Source organism: Thermobia domestica, chromosome 2, assembly GCF_964235325.1.
Source record: "Thermobia domestica chromosome 2, izTheDome1.hap1.1, whole genome shotgun sequence".
Taxonomy (NCBI): Eukaryota; Metazoa; Arthropoda; class Insecta; order Zygentoma; family Lepismatidae; genus Thermobia; species Thermobia domestica.
Window position 1 is genome coordinate 251,552,790 of NC_137455.1, and position 22,044 is coordinate 251,574,833.

The 22,044-nt window shown below is 38.6% G+C and overlaps 1 protein-coding gene across 2 annotated transcripts in view; it reads right to left on the reverse strand.

The window, feature by feature from the left end:
• Positions 1-22,044, reverse strand: part of LOC145678448 (high affinity cAMP-specific and IBMX-insensitive 3',5'-cyclic phosphodiesterase 8B-like) — a 1,074,619-nt gene that overhangs the window by 186,710 nt on the left and 865,865 nt on the right. For both annotated transcript variants that reach the window (XM_081748585.1, XM_081748584.1), the window contains one exon: positions 10,931-10,996. In XM_081748585.1, coding sequence (XP_081604711.1) covers positions 10,931-10,996 — 66 coding nt within the window. The remainder of the gene's footprint in view (positions 1-10,930; positions 10,997-22,044) is intronic.

The following is a 22,044-nucleotide window of genomic DNA, read 5'->3' on the forward strand; positions in this document are numbered from 1 at the left end:
TAATATTTCATATTGAGGCCAAAAGCTAACCGAATACTGTTGAGTGAGAAAAATACTCACATATACAAAGATACATGGCAAATTGGTACATAGATAAGAGGATTACGATAGCACAGCATTCGGTGTGTCTTATGATTACAAAACCGAGTGATTCGTGAAGCTGTTAATTGATGGACAACAGGATGACAGTATTTAACCTTTGACTAGAAAACACAATGATTCTCGACCCAATACTACCGTACTTCACCCTCTGGATTAGAGGTGTACTATATATACTTTTAAAGTAAAACGTTAATGTACTTTAACTTGGCTTATTACAAGACATTCTCCCTGGTGCTGTGGAACTCAAAATTATTTTCATATATTTTTGCTAGTGGAAACGTCGAGATGTGTAAATTTCATTCTGTTTCTGATATCTTTCTACTTTCTACCTATATAATGTATATCACTGCAAGAATTATGTATGCCAATGTCAGCATAAATCAAACTGCAATAGATGCACTCTACTACTTACCATTGCGTATTTCTCAATACAGCACATAAATAGATAAATGATCTTTTCGAGCAGAATAAATACTATCAATTGCATCAGATTGGTAGTGAACGACATAATTTTCAACACCATAAAAGTTCGTTTTTCTCAAAAACTAAGCTTGAGAATTTACCCTCTAAGATGTCACTAGGTTTACTCTGATGTAACCTATCGGATACGTCTTATTTTAAACACTGATTTTAAACACGCGAAAATAGTTGCACATTGGCTCGAGGTTCCAACTATTTTGTTAGTCTCAAGTCTGGAAAAGTGTGGAAAAAAACTGACAATTTATCATTAATGCTGGTGAGACTACATGATAACAGTAGTATTATCTTTTCCATAAATTATGGAATCTCAATAGCTACATTAATACGTATTTTGATACTATCAGTTAATCGCAATAGTCGCTAGTCTCTCCTGATTAAGACCGACTACTTCCTTATTAACTGCAATTCTCGCAGGCCACAATTGTCGCTACCCTCCTTGTCTCTGAGTTCTCGTCTCATATAGAGTTCGTGCTCAAAAGGAAACTAACTAACCAGAATATCAGAATGTCTACTTAATCATGATGTTGGTAATCACAGAACTAAAGTAAATCAATAAAAGCTCACTTTTTAAAAAATTTGGAATGACTCCATTGGAGTGAATTTATATTTAGTCAATTCAAAATTAAAAGATTATCTTTCTTCCAACATATTTTAAAATGTACTGAAATATAGTGTAAGTTTTGTCAGATTAAAGAAAAATAAATATCTACTTCAAGCATAATGAAAAGGGAATAAATGCTGAACGAAATGCAAAATAAGGATTAATAATATTAAACACAGTAGTGTGAGATTTAAATTTAATTTTCTTTTTGTTGTTGTTGTTGTTGTGGAAAATCTATATTTTCTCCATGATTATATCTAAAATTAGATTTTTCTTCTTTACTTGTATCAAAAGAAATTATATAAGAGAATGAGTCAATAAGTAACTGCAATATTTTACTATTTCTTTTCAGGTTGGCTCTACGGCATTGTGTGCTCACAAGACACTAGATGTCACCATTGGCTTCATCTGTGGTAGGTTGCAGCGTTGTCACACCAGTTTGCTTTCCGCTGTTGCAAAATAAAGATGGCTGCAACCAGGGGTGTAGCCAAGGGAGGGCCCATCGGGGCCGGGCCCCCCCAAATGATTTCCTGGCCCCCCCAAATGACCAGCTTTTAAAACATCATAGTAAAATTATCTCGCTTCATTCATTTAAAAGTAACAAAGTTTACTGACAATTAATAATTTACCGTAAAATAGTATGAAAAAATATTGTTCTTCCATACCGATCGAAAAATAGCATACTTTTTTGTGAGAGCAGATTACTCAATTTACTGCGATTTATATTTGACAGTGTGAAGACAAACTTTTTAACAAGGTACTATAAATACAGCCATAAAACAAAGGCACTAAACTGATTTGTAAGTACAGTATATTTTTATATGCTTTAACTAGTATTTTAAAAGACATAGAGGATGGAAAATTTGGTGAGAAACAATGTTTTTATTCAGTTTGGATTTCACTCTCTCTCTCTCTCTCTTTTATTTCTACTCAGTGTAATAAAATAATAATTTTTATTTATTTTTTTTTTTTAGTCACGAATAATAAATAAATATTTTTGTCAGGAAACCGTAAAGAAATTAAGTGAAATTTCAAAGAAAATAAATCTTGTGTAGATAGGTTCTGTATACAAGGTCTTAAATTTAAATGCAAAGGTAACCAAGAAAAGTTTTGTTGCTTTTTCACCCACCACCTTGGAACATCGATATGTTACCTACGAAGATCGAAAATAGTCCCCATCAGCATCGACGACCTTCTCCCAACATTCTGAAAGGTCATGGAATCCATCGCGGTAGAACATGGTGGGCCGTGAAACGAAGAAGGTATCAGGTGCATTTTGCACTTTTGCATGGGATTTGAACTGGCGTCCTCTAAGGTGATTGTCCAAAGAATGGAACAGGTGATAATCGGACGGTGCAATACCCGAGGAATATAGTGGTTGCAATATTTTTCCTATCCAAGGCGTAGAATGGTGTCCTGAGCCATCCTAGCCACGTGGGACTTAGCGTTGTCTTGTAAACGAGGACCCGTTTGCAATTCAGAAGTGATGGTTCCAGAGTTTTGAGTTTTTCTTGAACACAGCTCAACTGCCGACACTACACAGTTACATTAATACTCTGACCAGCTGGTAGCAGTTCCCGATGCACGATGCGCCAAACACACAGAAGGAACTTCTTCTGGTGCAGTGCTGGTTTCGGCTGTTTTGAAATCGGTTCATGGGATGCTAACCAATGATGACGGCGCCGTGAAGCTTCGTATAAAACCCACTTTTTATCACATGTCAACGCCCTGTCCAGAAATGGCTCTGAAACAGTAAATAAACACAGGCGACTGTTGCGTTCCCTTCTGGCCCGGAATCAAAACAGTGGGACCCATCGACCCAACTTGTAGTGCTTCCCAAGTTGATGGATGTGCTGCCGAATGGTTTCTTCACTCACACTGAATTGTAGTCTCAGTTCCTCTTTGTACATGTGTTGGTCTTCCGGCACGTGGTGTTTTCGGGTGTTTCATCATCGTTCTTAAACTTGTTAAACCATCGCTGCACTGTCCGCGTCGTCACGACACCCTCACCAAATGCCTGGCATATATTCTGTCCAGTGTTGGGTAAGTTACTTGTAAAAATGTAACGCGTTACAAGTTACTTTACTTTCTCTTAAAATGTAACGCGTTAGTAACGCGTTACTTGCCCCCAAAAAGTAACTGTTACTTTACTTCGAAAGTAACGCGTTACTAACCCGTTACTTTTAGGTCCGAAATTTTAGAAATGTGAAAAAATTATGACTTAAATTTTCCGTACTACTATTACTACCGCTATTATTATTATTATTATTATTATTATTATTATTATTATTATTATTATTATTATTGCACGTTCTGAATCGCTTTATGTAAATGCAAGGACAAATTTTTACTTGATATATGAACATTTTCATACAATGTAACATTGATAAAATGCCATACTGCGTTACTCGTAGGGATGGACACAAGCGAGTTTTCTTTGACATTCGATTAGACTAGAAACATCTTTGAGCTCGACCCGAGAACTTGACTCGAAAAATTTCCTCCAATCCGACTCGAATCGGGATCGAGTTTCGAGTCGACTCGAGCCAAATCCGCTGTGTAGTTTCGAGTACATTCTTCAAGTATATTACATAGACAGTATAATTATTATCAATGACACTACTACTACTACAACTTATATTATTATTATTATTATTATTATTAACACTGTATATAAAAAGAAAGATAGGTAGTTTGTATTTGAATACTAAAAAACTAGTTGATTGCCAACCTCGGTAGTCGTGAAGTCTAGGAGTCAAGGACATTCGTCACGAACTTCTGAGTTTGGATTGATGGTCTAGGTTGAGTATTCGGGTTCGAGCCAAACACTGTTAAAAGTTAAAGGGCACTGGCCAAATATCTTCAAAACTGCTCGGCCCGGGTTTAGAATTGTCAACGACTCGAGCAGCTCGGCTCACCGCTCATTCACTATCGACCCGAACCGAGAAGTGAGCCGAGCCAACAGCTCATCCAACCGACTCGGCAAGAGCCCTCGGCTCAGTTGAGCCGAACCGAACACATGGCTCATCCCCACCAAGCCAACTCGAGCCGATGGTTCACCCCAAGTGAGCCGGCTCAAGCCATCTTCTCAGTTGAGCCGAGCCGAGCTGAGCTTGTTATAAAAATCTCTTCTGGTCTCGCTATTGAGACGAGACGAGATGCGAGCCGTGTCCCCTCTCGTGAGCAGCACTAAAAGTATTCCATATTACTATTTAGCTTACATTTCTCATGGCTTTCGTTTTCCAGTGTAATCAGGCCATGATTGCAAGACGACTTAAAACGAACGAGCCATTTATCAAACTCGACTGGACTCGAAACTCGACGCGAAAAACTGAATCGGCTCGGAACTCGACTCGAGGATATTACCTTGACTTGAGTCGAAACTCAACTTGAATTCGAGTCGAGTCGAGTTTTAGCTTGACTCGTGCTCATCCCTACGTTAGAAAAAAATGTTGCTTATTATTATTATTCTGTTAAACTAATTATATAATAATAACAATGTTGTTATGTAAAATTAAAAATAAAGAGTATACTGTAGAGAAACATTACACTACTCTATAATCAAGGGGACTCTAGGATAAGCAAACTGATCTGAAAGAACTCGAATATTACATACCATCAGCAAACTATTTTCTAGTAATAAAGTAGGCCTGCTCATCAGAACACAGTTTATTCATATTAACACCTTACTGTAAATCGTTAATTATGCCACCCTAGTTGTTGATAAATATTTTCTGTCGGGGTACTTCAGACACTTTACTTTTAAATTCTGTCCACCACAATCCTCAGCTCTTAAGAAAAAAGTATTCTTTCAAATGTTCGAACGGTAAAATACTTTAGTTCTCCATCTTTATAATAATAATAATAATAATAATAAAAAACAATCAAATTAAAATAGTTGCACTCCTAGTTCACTCAGTGAATGTATTGATTTGGAGCTGTCAAAATCTACGACAAAATCTTCCAGGATTCTTGCAATCAGTACACGTGATTTACCTAGGGCTGTCCTCATCTTCCAAAAACAGCAAGTAACACTACGAACTTATCTGTTTCTCTGTGTGTCTATGACTGTCGGTCACTGACATACGTAGTTCATGCTCGATTGTTTCATTCTGAGAAATTCACTTACAGGAAAGAAACATTTGTTTCCGAAAAAAAAAATACATATATTGTAGTTACTCATCTGAAATGTAACGCGAAAAAAGTAACGCAAACTAGGTACGTTACTTAAAAATTTGTAACGCGTTACCGTTACAGTTACTTTTGAAAAAATGTAACGCGTTACTAGGAAACGTTACTTAAAAAGTAACGCGTTACAAGTAACGCGTTACTTGCGTTACGTTACTTCCCAACACTGCTTCTGTCCCACTGCAGCGGCGTTTGACCTCCATTTGAACTCGTTCAGCATACATGCTCTTATGACGCTCTGTGGATGTCCCATGTTCCCTCTGTCTTTACGCAAGTTCACGGTGTATCTGAATTTCCACAACCAGGTAGTATGTTGGATATACCAACACCAACAACTGACCTTCGCCTTATTTCCACTCTCATTCAAGTCACGGTGTGAGGACCAATTTAACACAGACCTCCACGAAAAGTGACAGAACTTTCTTGGTTACCTTTATAGTTATGCACAAAAGTGGGTCCCTTTTGGTCCCGGGAAGTAGTTCATGATTAAGCATAATAAAAACTACCTTGAATGTAATTTGTGGAGAAAAACATAAAATAATAATAATAAAATAATAATAATAATAATAATAATAATAATAATAATAATAATATGAAGAAGAAGAAGAAGAAGAAGAAGCTAAAATAGTGTTTTTAGTTTTCCAGAAGGAAACCACAATTTTCCTTTTTTTTCAGGCCTCAAAAACACTAGCAGCAACACACTTTTTTTGTTTTTGTACATTGTAACTGGCCCCCCCTAAAAAACGACGCCCCCCCCTACATAAACCTGCTGGCTACACCCCTGGCTGCACCACTCTCTGTGTGCACCAAAGAACAGCGTTCTGTCATCCGTTTTTTGTGGTCTGAATGTGTTTTTTGAGCGGAAATTCATAGAAGACTTTCAGCACGATGCGGGGACAATGTGTTGCCACAGCGAAGTGATTACCAGTGCATTGAACAATTCAAAAGTGATCGAATGAGCATGAATAAGTAAGAAAGAGCAGAGCTCCAGCTACAGCAACAACTGATGGCATTATTGAAAGAGTTCAGGCCTTGATTCTGAATAACAGACGAGTGACTGTTGATGAAGTAGCAACCCATATGCAGATTAGTCATGGTTCTGTATATGACACCATGCACAGTAGGCTCAACTTTCACAGTCTTCGCGAGAGGAGTTCCGAAAAAAAAACTCGATGAAAAGCAAAAGCGGCACCGTGTGAGAATCCGTCAACACCTACTGGACTGTTATGCTAACGAAGGCAAAGCGTTTCTCAGGTGAATCATTACTGGAGATGAAACGTGGATTCATCGCTTCGAACCAGAGAGTAAACTACAGAGCATGGGATGGAAGCATCCCGGATCTTCCGTCAAGAAGAAATTCAAGAGTCAACCTTCTGCAGTGCAAGTGATGCTCACAGTGTTTTGAGACTCACAACAGATAATCCTGGAATATTAACCACCTGGAAAAGGGGTCAATAATAAACAGTAAAAGGTACAGTGACATGCTGGTAAGCAAGTTGAAGCCTGCAATTCTTAATAAACGCAAAGGTCGATTTCGGAAGGCGTTCTTATGATCCATTACAATGTCCGTCCAAATACTGCCGCCCACACCGCTCAAACTCTTCAGACGCTGCGTTTCGAAGTGTTGGATCATCCTGCATACAATTCCGATCTTGCCCCGTCAAATTACCATCTGTTTGGTCCAATAAAGATGCTCTCGGAAGCCGTCGATTCAGCTCTGATCAACACGTGAAGGAAGCGGTACATTCGTGGCTTGCTGCGCAACCAAAAACTTTTTTTTTTTTTTTTTTAGAGTATCAGAAAGCATGTGCAACGGTGGACCAGGTGCACTGAAAAGAGGGTAACTACCTTGAAAAATGATATGAATTAAAACATTGTACTTTTGTGATAATAAATAATAAAAATTGATTGCAGATACTTATTGACTTATCCTCGTACGTTAGTATGTAGCTTTAAAAGTTTGGTCAAAAGAAGAACGTTAATCAGAATATATTTATTATATAACACACAATGTGTAAGTAGTTTGCACAATCCATCAGAATGTTTACTTTTTCCGGAACTGAAGTAAGCACCTCCTTTAGAAAAATAAAACACTTTGAGCTGCGATGGCTTAGCCGGTAGTTAAGCGTCTTACCGACAACGTAAAGCATCTACCTATCAATAGGACAGCCCAGTCTCGATCCTCTACGGGGCGCGATTTACTCTCCTGTTTTTATCCTAGTTTAAACATATCTCAGGGGTTCACTCATCCTCCGTCAAACGGGTAACTGCGAGAATCAGGAGGTAAAGGCGGCTGAAGTCTAAATCTTCTCTCAATAGCGAGGTCATACCTGGAGATCATACTGCCCTGACCAGAATGGAAAGCGTATATGTATTTTCTACTTTAATAAAAGTAACGTTCTCTATCGTGTATCTGCTCAAAAAGCAACTACTAAATTAAAGATGGGTACTAAGGATATTGAAGGAATACTGTTCATTATTTCATGGTAGAAAAGTCTGTTTAACATCCAAGTAGGTTTAACATTTATATTATTATTATTATTATTATTATTATTATTATTATTATTATTATTATTATTATTATTATTATTTGATATTTAATTTGATAGAAGTTCACCTGTGAAGTTCTACAACCACTCACACAAATTTATAATTATAGAGAAATTTTGGCATCCAAATGGAAAATTTTGCCAGTGTTGAAAATTTGTGTGAAAAATATGGTAAATTAAGAAAACTTAGAAAGAGCCATATGTTCTTCTGGCAACTAGCCTAAGACTCTGACTGAGTCAATCAAGTAGGGTCATATATGACAAGAATTACAATATCCCAAACACAGAATTCCTAAATTCATTACAAATATTGGGTTACATCTCAAAGTACAGTTCGTGTAGAGAAAAAGAATCGTTCTAGGACTTTTATTAGCCAGTCAAAAGAAAATTTTAGAAATATTAATACCACCAAGTAATCAAGTTGTAATCGGCTCGTTTTCCCCCTAGTGTAGAGCTGCGACTGCGATCGTTCCATTATCTTATAGTTAAATCAATAATGCAATAAATTTTGAGTAAAGGTAGTTTCAGTAACTTTTGTTAATATTCGAGACAAGACCAAGACCAGTCTCAAAGATGTCGGTCTCGTCTCAAATTACAAGTGTCAATCTCGATTTCGTTCATTTATATACTGAGATAGCCTCCTCACTTGTTTGAAAGCAGAGTACTCGAAGTTTTTTCTTGAGTTTTGAAAAGGCAGTCACATGGAGCTAAATCTAGAGATTGCGCTTGGTGCTGTCGAATACAATCTTCTTTCCTGTAGATACTTCCAAGTTTTCATTGTTGTGTGTAGCCGTGCATTGTCGTGATAAAAAAGAAAGTGACAAAGTGGAGACTTTCGATAGGCAGATCTTCAAGCTTCAAAGACACTTGATAGGTAATAGCTAACTTACTACTCTGCTGCAACTGTAAGTCGATCATTTAATTGTATAGTTATTACATGGCAAGTCTTAGAGGAAAGACTGTCATCATGTCTTGTGTCATGTATATGACGTATATTTCCGTACATAAAAGATAATAATTACAAAAATACAAAACACACCCTCCTTATTTCTTAACCATACCATGTACGTGTTAAGATGAATGTACCAAAAAAGTTTCAAAAGTTTCATAGTTGTAACTTTTGATCAATTACACAATTTGTAAAAGCTCTAAAATGTGTTTTGTATGCCCCTTAATGTTTGACAGTGTAACCTTTCGCAAGGTTACTTAAAATCTACTGAAAGAGCAAAATTAAGCTTTCATTTGACACCTGGATGAGCCCAATAACTTCAAAAATAAGGAAGTTATGGTAATTTAGTTCCATGATGCTGTCAAAAAGTGAAATTGAAGCAAAATTCTTATTTTTCAAAAATTTCTCCCCGGACCATTTCTCATCCAAAAAATCGGAAAAAATTAATTTAGCATAATTTCATTGGTATATTTCATTGGTAATTGGAAGCCAGACGTCAGTTTCGCCACCCCTACTCTGCCTACTCCGCCTAATAAGATCTCAATGTTTTGATCCAACAATCATGGCGAAAACGAAAGTAACCAATCAGACGGTGGCGGAAACGAGAGTAGCCAATCAGGCGTGCCGATGCTCGGTTGTGTTTTGGCTTCATTAATTTAATAGGATGAAGATAGATATGGGCAGATCCTCTATTTTATAACATCCTTGGAAATGACTCTACTACTTGCATGTTATATACACTATAAGCTCTCAACTTGACACCATTTTCTCAACTTGAGAATACTTTCTTTTTGTATTTTTCCTTGTCAAGATGGTAAGAGTACAAGCGAGATGTAAGAATTATAATGCAGCTGCCTGTCGGTGTGGACTACTACAGTAAACAACTTAGTAAAAAAGATGCTGTTAACGTCGAAAAAGGAACATTTCCCTCAAGATAAGATAAATACTTAAGAGAATAATTCTGAAGCTACTACACAAATAGTCAGCAGTGAAAGAGCTGTGAAATGTTTGGAGGAACTTGAACAATATAATATGTTTCTTTCTGATCGTATATCGGAACTAGTGATTTTGTTCGGTTTCAGAATAGCAATTGAAAATGCGTGGACGGGTAGCAAGATAATCATTAAAATAAACTGTCCCTACTAACTTTTTCTTCAGATCTTGATTTGTTCTTATGTTTCAAGTGAATGTATTGTAATTTTTATCTGTTCTTCATTCAGTTTGAGTCTATATGCGCGTAAATATTAAGTGTAAATTGAACGGCTATGTCCTTTTACTTCGCACCAAGTGAGTTCTGTGGTGAACGAACGAAGTGTATGTGTGGACTTCCTCGGGATTCTCATGTTTCCTCACTTTTTCTTCAGTTCACCATTTCATACAAAAGGGATAGTTATTTTCTTGTGATTCGTCCACGAGGATCCCGTTTCCATGTACTTCAATGCATGTAACTACACTTAGAGTATACGCTATTTTATACATACAGTCTACTAAATCAACTATAGTAACATAATATACCATTAAAAATATTCTTACTCTTTATATCTTGAACATCTCCCTAACTTGGAAACACATTTTGAGAACCGCAATTGTCCAATTTAGAGGGGTTTTACTATGCATTCAGTGTTCACCCACTATCTTGAGGCGATTGGGGAGCTGAGTTAAGAGGTAGGAGACTCTGGCCAATTAAGTCAGATGTAATGGCGTCCGGGAGCCAATGCACTGACCATGATAACCTAGTTGAATGTGTTATCTGGTTGGCCATAGTCCTTCGTAGGCTGAAGAACTAGAAAGTTTAGTTTGTAGCTTCTTCTGATATACAGGATGTTCGAAAACGAGACCAAAGTAGGATTAAAATACTCAGTATATACCGATATAGCCCACAGCATTTGTAATACAGATAAATTTAATTTTCTTTTAACTCTCCTGTGAAACTTTCTGCCAACACCCATTTTATGACCATGATTTCTGCTTAGAACCCTACACTTACACTGTGATATGCAAAACCACAATGTTGTAGGCAATACAAAATTTCTCTGTTGAACAAACTGCAAATAAACTTACCTTTTTTTCACAACAGCAACGAGGACAGCATATTGACTTTGATTCGACTTTGAATTCCTTATGGACCTGAAATTAGAAGTAATGATATTATATATTGATTGATATATTGTATATTCTTTGCAAAAATTAATACTACATTTTTTTCAACGGAATATATTATACTGACTATTATACGAAAATAAATCCTACAATGGAAGTTCAACAACAAAATGAACTGCTGGACCAGGGGTTGCTCCGTAATATAGTCGCAAATACAAATGGCTTCCCAATAATACGAAAAATATTAAATAAAAAATAATTATGTACAATTATTCCTGTAGAAATTACGAACGACCGAACAAAACTTTTAGTTATTTTAATATGGAGTTTGCAACCTTGATTAATGTTCATGAGAGATTTAGCAACACAGCGTAAGTCACGATGCTTATTGTTATCCTCTATTTACTTGTTTGGCTTGACACTTTCTCGTGTTAGTTTGCCTCAAACAACAGCCCTTAAACACCTGATCTTACGTAAAAGATAAACTTTTAACGTGACGGAAACAAGCTGCTTTCTACCTACCTTCTTGCGCCCAGCTGGCGAGAGAAATTAGGATGTGGGTGGGAGGGCGAAAGCTCTTCAGATCTGTGCTGATTTTGCGCGCTCCACACGATTAAGGTGGGCGTAGGAGGAAAGACCTGCTTCGCGGAGGAAAGAACGACTGATATCGTTTCAAGGGTGTCATCGTTTCGCAGTATGTTTTTGACGAAGGATTGTGTCTTCTTTACGACACTCACATATAAATTATTATGAAGAAAAACAAAATACATTCTTAATCCACTTTAGGATTTCGGAATTTAGTAACACATACAGTATGTCAACTTTTTTTTTTTTTCCCGAACATTTAAGTGAACGAATGAATATTCTTGAACTAAATTTTAAAGCAAGCATGCGAAACCACAGACAAATATGTATGTTAGATTTGTAATTCAAAATCGTAGGGTAGGTTTACGTCGGAGAACACACACACACACGGATTTAAGTACATTGAGTCCCCGCTGAACTTGTGGAATGTCACAAGACATTTTAGAGCTTGAGTCGAAGATGTGTGGTTAGTAAACACGTCTTCCGCATGAGATACAAGGGTTCGATTCCCGGTTAGAACACATATGATTCAGATTTTTCGTTAAACTGTAGTTGTATGTTTTGTTGAATATATGATCGAATGAATTGTCATTTGCTTTACAAACGACCGGAATCAAATGAATACTTGAATTTCAATGCATTATGAAATTACTATGTCTCTCTATTTTACTAGTTAACTTTTCTTTATCATTACTTAGTTTTTATATCCGTATCAAATTGCACTGTTAATAATTATATGCAGTCACTGTCAAAACTCCGAGCACACTACTTATTTTTCAGAAGTTTCCAGACAAAATTCACTCTATTCATACAAACTCCCATTCCTAGAACCTGCTTTGAAAAATAAATATCATTGTTCACATAAGGAAGCGAAAATACCTTTCCTTTTTCCATTGAGACAAATTTATAGAGAATGTTTGCGTTCATCGAAGAGTCGATCCTTAGCCTTGAAAGGAGTTTTACTATTCCGAAACATTTTTTAGATATATTTTTCCGAATTTTACAACTTTAACAACAGCTTTGAAGAACCTTTCAAAGATATTGAGTATTCGTTGGCATATATTCACCGACTGTCATGTGAAGTTCATCCGACAGGAGCTCGATGGGTGACAAATCGTTAATGGCGGTTATTCTATTGTTGTGATGATATGCGCCTGTTACTTGCTTTGCAGATAACTACTGCATAAAGCGGGAGAATGTCTGGGATTGTTATCCTGTTATAGTACAAAGTAACGACCCAAAAATCCTGCTTCCTTATCAGTGTGTTCACCTGTTCTCTTGCAGATTGAACATGTTTGGTCCACGATTACACAACATTTCGCAAGAAAACGTTCTTCAGCCAAAGTTGATAACTTTTAGTGGCATGTCGCACAAGCTTGGCTCGCCGTAAGCCAGGAGGACACCCAAGGTTTCATCCTCTTTATGCCTCGTTGTTTTCCGCCGTCGACCTATACTACTTACTTTTGGACTTCCTACTAGGCTCTTACGGTGTTGTCACGCATCGCACGAACTCGTAAAATTTCACATTTGTATCTTAATCTATGTCTGCCATATTTGAGGTCAACACCACTTCTTAGTGTTGTATTTTTAACGTCCAGCAATATATGTGGTCCAGAAATAAGTATTACTGTTTTTTTATTTGTATATTATATAGTGATTTAATGCTCTTAATATTATCGTATAATAAGTACAACCTGCCACTAACCGTAGGCATAGTCGCTTTGAGGAAACAGTTGCCAAAAAAGAGCCCAACCATAATGGCAGATGGTGCTGTGTTGCAATCCTGAACTAGAACGAAGGTGTGTGCATTGATGTACAGATGGTGATCAGAAAAATGTAAACAGCTGGACGAAATTGCAACTTACCAGATTAATATGGTGTCTGGCCACCTTTCGCCTTCAGAACAGCCTTGATGCGACGTGGGATGGAGGCATAGAGGTCGTGAATGGTAGCAAGTGGAATTTTACACCATTCCTCGTGCAGGGCATCGGCCACTTCTGTGAGAGAGGATGGAGGTGGAAATCGTCGCCGGAGTCATGTTTCCAAAACGGACCACAGATGTTCAATTATGTTGAGATCTGGGGATTGGGCGGACCAGGGGAGGTGTTGAACATCATCCCGATGTTCCTCAAACCCCGCTGCAACAACGCCAGCTGTGTGAATGGGTGCATTATCATCCTGGAAGATGGCGTCATTGTCCGGGAACAACATCCGGACCATAGGATACAAGTGGTCTCCTAAAATTGCGACATAAGCGTTGGCAGTGATTCGTCCGCTAACTGTGACCACAGGACCCAATGAAAACCATGATATGGCGGCCCACAGCATCACCGAGCCGCCGCCATGTTTCACAGTTGGGCGGAGACACTGCAGATCATAAGCTTCTTTGGGCGTTCTCCACACATAAACACGGCCCGTGGTTGGAAATAGGGTGAAGGATGACTCATCCGACCATATCACACGTTTCCAGTCCTCAACGGTCCAAGTTGCATGGTCGCGGCACCATCTGCGGCGTGCGCAAGCGTTATGGTCCCTGATGAGCGGTTTGGCCCGTGCAACACGACACCGCAAGTTCATGTCATGTAATTCGCGCGGACTGTGATTGTCGAAACAGGGTGGGGGAGGTGCTGATTGAGTTCCTCCGTCACTTGCTCCGCAGTGGCACGACGGTTCTGCGTGACAATGCGCTTTAATACCCGGCGTGACCTATCACTCATGATTTTCTTCCGCCCACTGTTCCGCTTCCCCGATATGGTTTTCCCATGTGTTGTGTAGGCCGTCATCACCTTCGACACTGTCCCACGCGACACACCTAACACAGTAGTCACTGCCGTCACACTCACTCCACATAACCGCGCACCAACAATTTGCCCTCTTTGAAAATCTGAGAGGTCTCCCATTTTACACTACCTCCGTCTGCTGCAGGCACTGGACACTGCTGTTCCACTGCGCCTGGCGTAGTATGGAGACCGACCTAACACACCACCACCAGCGGTCCTGCGCTGCGGGCTCCACGACATCACTGCCAACCCATACATCTGACGTGTTGCCAACTACAGGTGTTTTTATTTTTCTGATCACCATCTGTAGTATGAACGTACAAGTTGAACCGCATGGCCAAAAATCCATGGCACTACCTTATCTGTTTATGGTCCCCATCGTATCAAAACAAATTAGATGGTTTCGAGGAAGATAAAGTGTCATTGACGGGAATGTACAGAACGGTAGTGTAGAAAACGTTGGATTAAGTTATTCAAGTGAACAGGAGACTGAATGTCAATGGAACTACCGGAAAGCTTAGCGATATACATGCATGAGCACATGCAATCATTCATGATGTACTGCAGTACCGAAAGGCTCGGCGCAGGGAGTGTCTCGCTAGTTGTTTCCTAATCACATGTCAACGAGAATACCCACTCTCTATAGAATCTGCTGCGATATGAGCGAGAGGACAAAATGTTCTTTACGGAAATTGCCACAGAAATGAAAGTTTTCTGTCCGCCTCTACATACCAGAGATTAAATAATCATCCATGGAGTTGAAATATCGCAGTCCACCAGTTCGTAACATTCAAAGTGGTTCCATCGGCAGGTAGAGCATTCTACCGTCTTCTGGGACATAAAATGTGTAATTCTACTTTAGTTCCTTTAAAAAGGAACTGTCAACGCACAACGGTACTATGAAACTCTAACGTATTTAAGGACACAGTCAAGCGAAAACGACCTGGCATGCTCACATTAGACGTCATTCTCCTCGAAATAACGCCATACCTGATATAGCTAGAAGAAAAGTGGAACATGTTGATAACATTGATTCGGAACGCATTGAACACCTCCTTACAGTCCGGATTTTGCACCCAGTGAGTTGAACCTATTCCCTGTCTAGAAAAGTATTTTAGTAAAAAGTACTTTGTAAGAAATGAGGTGAAAAACGCCGTCCGGCGATTATTTCATATGCAGGACACGAGGTTTTATGAACAAGCGTTCTTGATGCTAGAACAACGGTATGACAAGTATCTTAAGGTCAATGATGACTAAACAGAGAAATAGAGACCACACATGTCTAATTCAACGTGAAATGTTAACGTTCGAGGATAAGCATATGGGTAATACCTGTAGGAAACTTATTTATGGACTACCCTCGTAGTGTGAGAACAACACAAAAATCTCAAACAGTAAGTTATTTTCAGAGAACTTAAAGAAACGAACAATACCATTACTGTGTATCTAACATTATAAATAAAATTTACATGAAAGTAAAGTTACTGTATTTACACAGAAAAAATATCCTGCATAAAATGATTGTACATGGTTGAAGATTATATGTAAAACAAAAAGTAAACAGAAGTCTCAAAATGAATCCCTCCTATCCCGAAACAGTAAGTAGCAAGATCTACAAAGACTACAACTACTTCTTCAAGTCTGCTTGTGGTATAGCCTAAAGACTCAATGTTATAGCGTGTTCAAAATGTTGTTCAAGGAGCTCCTTTCCATGGCAACTGGTGCTTTGGAAATAAAGCATTGTAGGTGGATAGATAGAGAACGAACAGATTTGCAGGTGCTCAATACTCGAGTAGAACTCAGTGAATACTCTTCCAAAGGCGTTCCAGAATACTCGAAATCATGAAGCGATATTATGTTGACCCTCAGAAACAAATCATGAGGAACAATTGCCTAGCTGTCGTACGGAACAATTGCCTAGCTGTCGTACAAGTACCATACATACTTTTGATGATCATGGTGGCTTTCATTCAGTACTTTGGCATTTGGTTGTTAAATTTTAGTGAAAATACAATGTTTCATTATCCATAACAATCGACTTTAAGAACTTCTAATTTCTGTAAATAGTTTGAATGATGTCTTGCGTACCAGGAACTGAAAGTACTACATTAAAATTTGATGAGTTAACCCAGTAAACACAAAACTAATCTAAGATCATCCATACAGTGAACACCGCTGCAGCCCTGCCAGATTGTAGGAGGAGTCTCACTCGCTGGCTGGAATGCGTTGCTGTTTGGATTCTGTTCTCATCTTTGCCGTCAATAAAATCAATCTCATTATTTAATTGTCACAATTCGTGTTACTAGAAGACCTGTATTTTTATAAATTAAACTAAACCTTTATCAGTCTATTATGTTGTGTAGGATAATGACAGATGATATATGAACGTCAAATGCAAAGGCTGATAGAATAAAATCGGATATTGCTTATTATGTGTGGAGCTTATTATCAAAACGTCCCTTGTCCATCCAACAAAAAATTTGGCAAATCGAAAAAAACTAATAATTATTTTAAAAGGTTATTAAATATTGTAAGATTTTGTGTAGAAATTCTTTAAACCATTATTGCCTTATTTTATAAACAAATTCCATTATTCAAGACACAAGTAATGAATAATAAAGGTATTTAATTTGGACAAGAGACATTTTGAAACTAAAAAATGGACAAGGGACGTTTTGAAAGCAAATCTATCGGACAAGAGACTCTCGCCATTGCAATTGGATTAATTCTGAAGATTCCAATATTTTGTTCAAGTAGGACATCACCAGTGGCGTCATTTAGGGGTGGCAGGAGGGGGCAATTGCCCCCCAAAGAGTTTGAGGAATACATATACTTTAATAGATTGTCTACTAATATACTAATGCAAAACGTAAAAGTCTTATATCAGTGGTGCTTTTGCCTCCCCCCTCAAGGAAAGTCTGAAATGACGCCCCTGGACATCACGCCAGAAAAGAGTCAAAATACCTGGTTAAATTATTTTATTTACTAATAACCAAAAAATGCCATTAGCGCCAGAAGGGATTAAAAGCAGCTATCTAAGTCAAACACAGCTGATACGCCATACATACATTTAATATTTGTGCATATACACTGCTCCACAAAACTTAAGCAACTCGAGAGAACGTGGTATAAGCGACGTGTGGGGTCCATTCAGCACTGGTTAGTGGCATGCACATACACAGAGACGCGTCAGAGACACACAGGCAAGGCGAGCACACGTTCTATCGCATAAGCAGCACCGTTGCAAGCGCGGTGAACAAATTATGCCATGCGGCGTACACCACAGCCCAGTAGTGTCCGAGGCTCCAAGCATTGTGTTAGTGGTTCTTGTGTGGGGTGCACACCTTGCAATGACTGATAGACGACATTTGAATGACTTTGACCGCAGGCGAATAATTGGGCGGTTGGAATTGGGTCGATCACAAGTGGAAGTGGCGCAGGAATTCAACGTGAACAAAAGCGTTGTGTCAAGGTTGTGGGGTCGCTTCCAAAATGGAGGTGAAGTCAGTAGACGTCATGGAGGAGGCCGTCCGAAGAAGACGTCGGCAGTCGATGACGAATTTCTCACAATTTCTGCCAAACGTAACCGTCAAGAGTCACGCTCTCAACTGGCCAATGAGTTGTTTCAGGCTACAGAACAACGCGTGAGTCGTGAAACTGTTCGTCGTCGGCTCAACAGAGCAGGACTGTATGCAGGAAGGCCTGTGCTGTGTGCGCCATTGAAAGTGGAGCACAAACGTGCGCGTTACACATGGTGTCAGGAACATGTTGCATGGGGGAACGCCAGTGGGCGCGTGTCATGTTCTCCGATGAGTCGAGATTCAGTTTGTCGTCTGATTCTGGTCGGACTTTAGTGTGGAGGGAGCCAGAAACACGCTATCATCCAAACTTCATTGCTGAACGGCCGTCTATGGCGGTGGTTCCATTATGGTGTGGGGTGGAATTATGCTGAATGGGAAAATGGACCTCCATATTGTGTAACATGGCACTTTGACAGCACAACGGTACCGGAATGAAATTCTGAATACACATGTGCGCAATTTCCGCGGAGCGTTTGGCCCAGACTTCCTGTTCATGGATGACAATGCCCGCCCACACCGTACACATCTTGTTTCCGACTATCTGGAGAGCGAAGACATTACGCGTATTACATAACCTGCATATTCGCTGGACTTGAATCCCATCGAGCATGTGTGGGATGCTCTTGGACGGCGAATAGCGCAGCACAGTCCACCACCACGCACTCTCCCTGACCTGGGAACAGCTCTCCTCGAGGTGTGGCAACATCTGCCGCAAGACTTGATCAACACTCTGATTTGCAGCATGGAGGCCAGATGTCGTGCCTGTATAGCTGTTCGTGGTGGTCACACGCCATATTGACTGCCTATGCCCTCGCACAATCCAGCTTCACCTGTTGAGGTCTTGTTGTGCTGAACTTTTTGGTCATTCTGTACATTCTAACTGTATTGTTCGTCTTCACTTGTGTTGCATTGTGCATCTGGACCGTCGGTTTGTTCATTATACTTGGTGCAGTGATAGTGTCGTTTTATTTTCTGCCACTTTCTTCGAGTTGCTTAAGTTTTGTGGAGCAGTGTAGAAGACTTCGGGAAGAGAAAATAACAGCTAACATCAGAGGCGTATCTAAAGTGGGCAAGTAGGGCTCCTGCCCTGGGCACAGGTATCAGAGGGGCATAAAAATGTCTTGATGTGATTAATCTAGTGTGATCTTTGTAAATGACTTTAGAAGAGAAATAGAGAGTTACGAAGCGATGACATCGAGCACACTAACAGAAATAAGAACTTCCTGATGTGCCTAAGACGGATATCATAGGAGGTTGAACAGTATGACACCATTCGACAAGAACATAGAAAGAGCACTATTGCCTGGCTCGTTCAGGACAAAAAATTTTTAAACCTGAGCAGAAATTATTTCGAGAGTAGTATGACTTTTCGTACCATCAAACAATCGCTCAATGACTTTTTAAAATTAGGCGGGTAGTAGCGAGAAACTAATTCGCTCATAAACGATATTCTCCTTCTAAGAAGTCAGCACATTTTGTTTTTGCTGCCCTCTGTTTCCCCTCGTTATCAAGCCATCATTCTACGTTAGAACGTGAAACAGGATTTAACCACGGGAAAGCATTTGAAAGGATGCTACATAACAATATGACACAAGTCGTGCCTCCTTCAACTAACAGAAATAGCATACTTGAAACAGAGTTGGTGATGTATACTTCATACACAGATTTCATGGGAAAAGAGAAGTGGCGGAATGTATTGAGATTTCTTCATTGCGTAAAATTCCCTGAAATTCTTTACTCAAAACTTATCTAATGGAGGCACTGAAAACTTATCTAATGGAGGCAAGTGAATCGCTTTACACTGTTAATGATTCCAACGTGGGTAATTCCATAGCTTTACTAAAACTGCTTCCCGTTTGTGATCTCAGTGTTCTTTCAACTTATTTGAAAGACCCTTACTTCAAGCAGAAAATGATCTCTGAACAACATGTTACCTAGGTATTTTTCACCCAGAGGAGTTTAGAACGAATGCATTCACCTAATAGTATTCACTGTTCGGGAGAGGTTACCTGAAAGTTGAATATTTTACTCTACTTCTGATGAGACATCAGTCGTGGAGGACTCATACTCTATTCCTGATGAAAGAGTAGTAGTAAGGTAAGTCCATTCTGTAGAAGCTGATTCTGGAAATAGAGCAGTACACGTCAGGGCTTTATAGAAACAAAGCAGAAGAATGCGGAAAGCTTGATTGAAGTCAGCTTGAAAAACTGCAGGTTGATGAAATTGATATAACTCACTGTTGGTCCCAGTATTATGACATCAAATACTTATCCTGAGGGTTATGTCCCCATTCCTTGTAAATCACCGATTTCAATCTCCAGGCGTTCCAGAAGTCCGCGAACTCCACATTGAGAACTACTGCACTAGTGGAAGTAGTAGTTCCAGAAATTTCCCATGATCTCCTAAACTGTGATAATCCTATTAATAATGGCTACTTTCAAGATGGTGATATACTGATAATTCTTTTGTTTTTCTAAAACAAGAATCATAATTTGGACTGTGCTGTTTCTATTGTCGAAAGACGTACACAATATAAGTTTTTCCAAATAATATTACTCAACACTGGGGACCTATAGGCAAAAGTTACCTCTAACTTGACTATATTACTCACCAATAAATAATATAGTTTATTGTAATCCTTTTGGCTGTTGAAGAAAACGAAATCAAGCATAGGCAGATGGTATAAATAATTCAAAGGTCATAGTAAGTTCCAGGATCACATTGCATCATGCACTGCTTATGATCAGTGGAAACATAATAAACGTCTTGATGAGAAAGCCAAGAAACGAGTAAGGTACGAAGCCAATTTCTGGTATTAGGTTCTATGATAGAAACGTTTATTAATATTACATTTATGATGGCAAAAAAAAAAAAAAAAACTACTATTTAGAAGGCATAGAATGATCATATATAAAAGTTATTGAGGAGATTTTAAAGCTTACTGAATAAATTATATGAGAACGTGGTTTTCATGTATAAAGTTTTAGTGTGTTCATGTATTTAACACATTATATAGAAATATAGCTAAGTTTGGATACAATTACGGGGAGCCATGGGTATTCATTTGCGGGGGGGGGGGGCATAAAATGTAGTTACGCCTGTACATAAAACCAGGGTCATGCACATAAAACTTATTAAGAAACTAGAAAAATATACATAAAACAAGAAATAAGAAACACATATCCAATGTGAAAATTAGAAATGTCAAAAGAACAAAATAAACAAGAAAAAATAATTTAACGAACAGGGTCGTTACAAGGAGGAAAACCTGAAACCTCTAGAAAAAACAGCGTTATGGATGATCGAACCAGAGTTCCGTTGGATTGGAGGTCTAGCATGTATCCTTGTAACTTTATTACACTTTATACAAAACAGTGGCGTATACTGGTTTGAAGGTATGGGCTACCACTGACCTTGTATAATAATAATAATAATAATATACAAAATATGCATAACAATGAACAAAAAGTGGTTGGTGTCTTTTGTTTGAACTTTTGTTTTGAGACCATTAACGTTTTCCACCGTAAATGAAATTTCATCATACATTTGCGCAGTTAACTTCTCGCGGATTGCGTTCGTAAAATATTTTTACCAATACCACTTCCCTCAAGAGTCGCCTCTGTCACTGACGTGGTTGTCATTCCGTGCTAGTCTTCGCAAAAATTTTGAGTATAGCAATGTAGCGAAACAATACAGAAGTCATTATACCTGTTATGTCTATTATCGCTACCTAAATTGCAAATTTTGCGTTGTATTTAACGCAAACGGTTACGGAATGTGCCTGCTTATTTCATACAATATTTTTCGTTCATCAATTTGCATCATGAAATATGTATAATGATTTTGTTATTTGGCAGTGGCGGCTTTAGCTGGTAGGCCAGGTATGCACGGGCATACCCAAAAAATTTTGAAAAATATATGAACGCTAAGAGACACAATAAAGAGTAAATATATTTTTCACTATTTATATTAATGGTAGGCAATTGTTTAACAAATAGCACCAACCATTACTGTAAAAGTAATTTCCTAGTGTTATTAATCAATCAAATGTGTATATGTATCAATAAGCGAGGAAGCGGCCTTACCCAAAATCAAAATCCTAAAGCCAACCTTGTTATTTCTTCTTAAA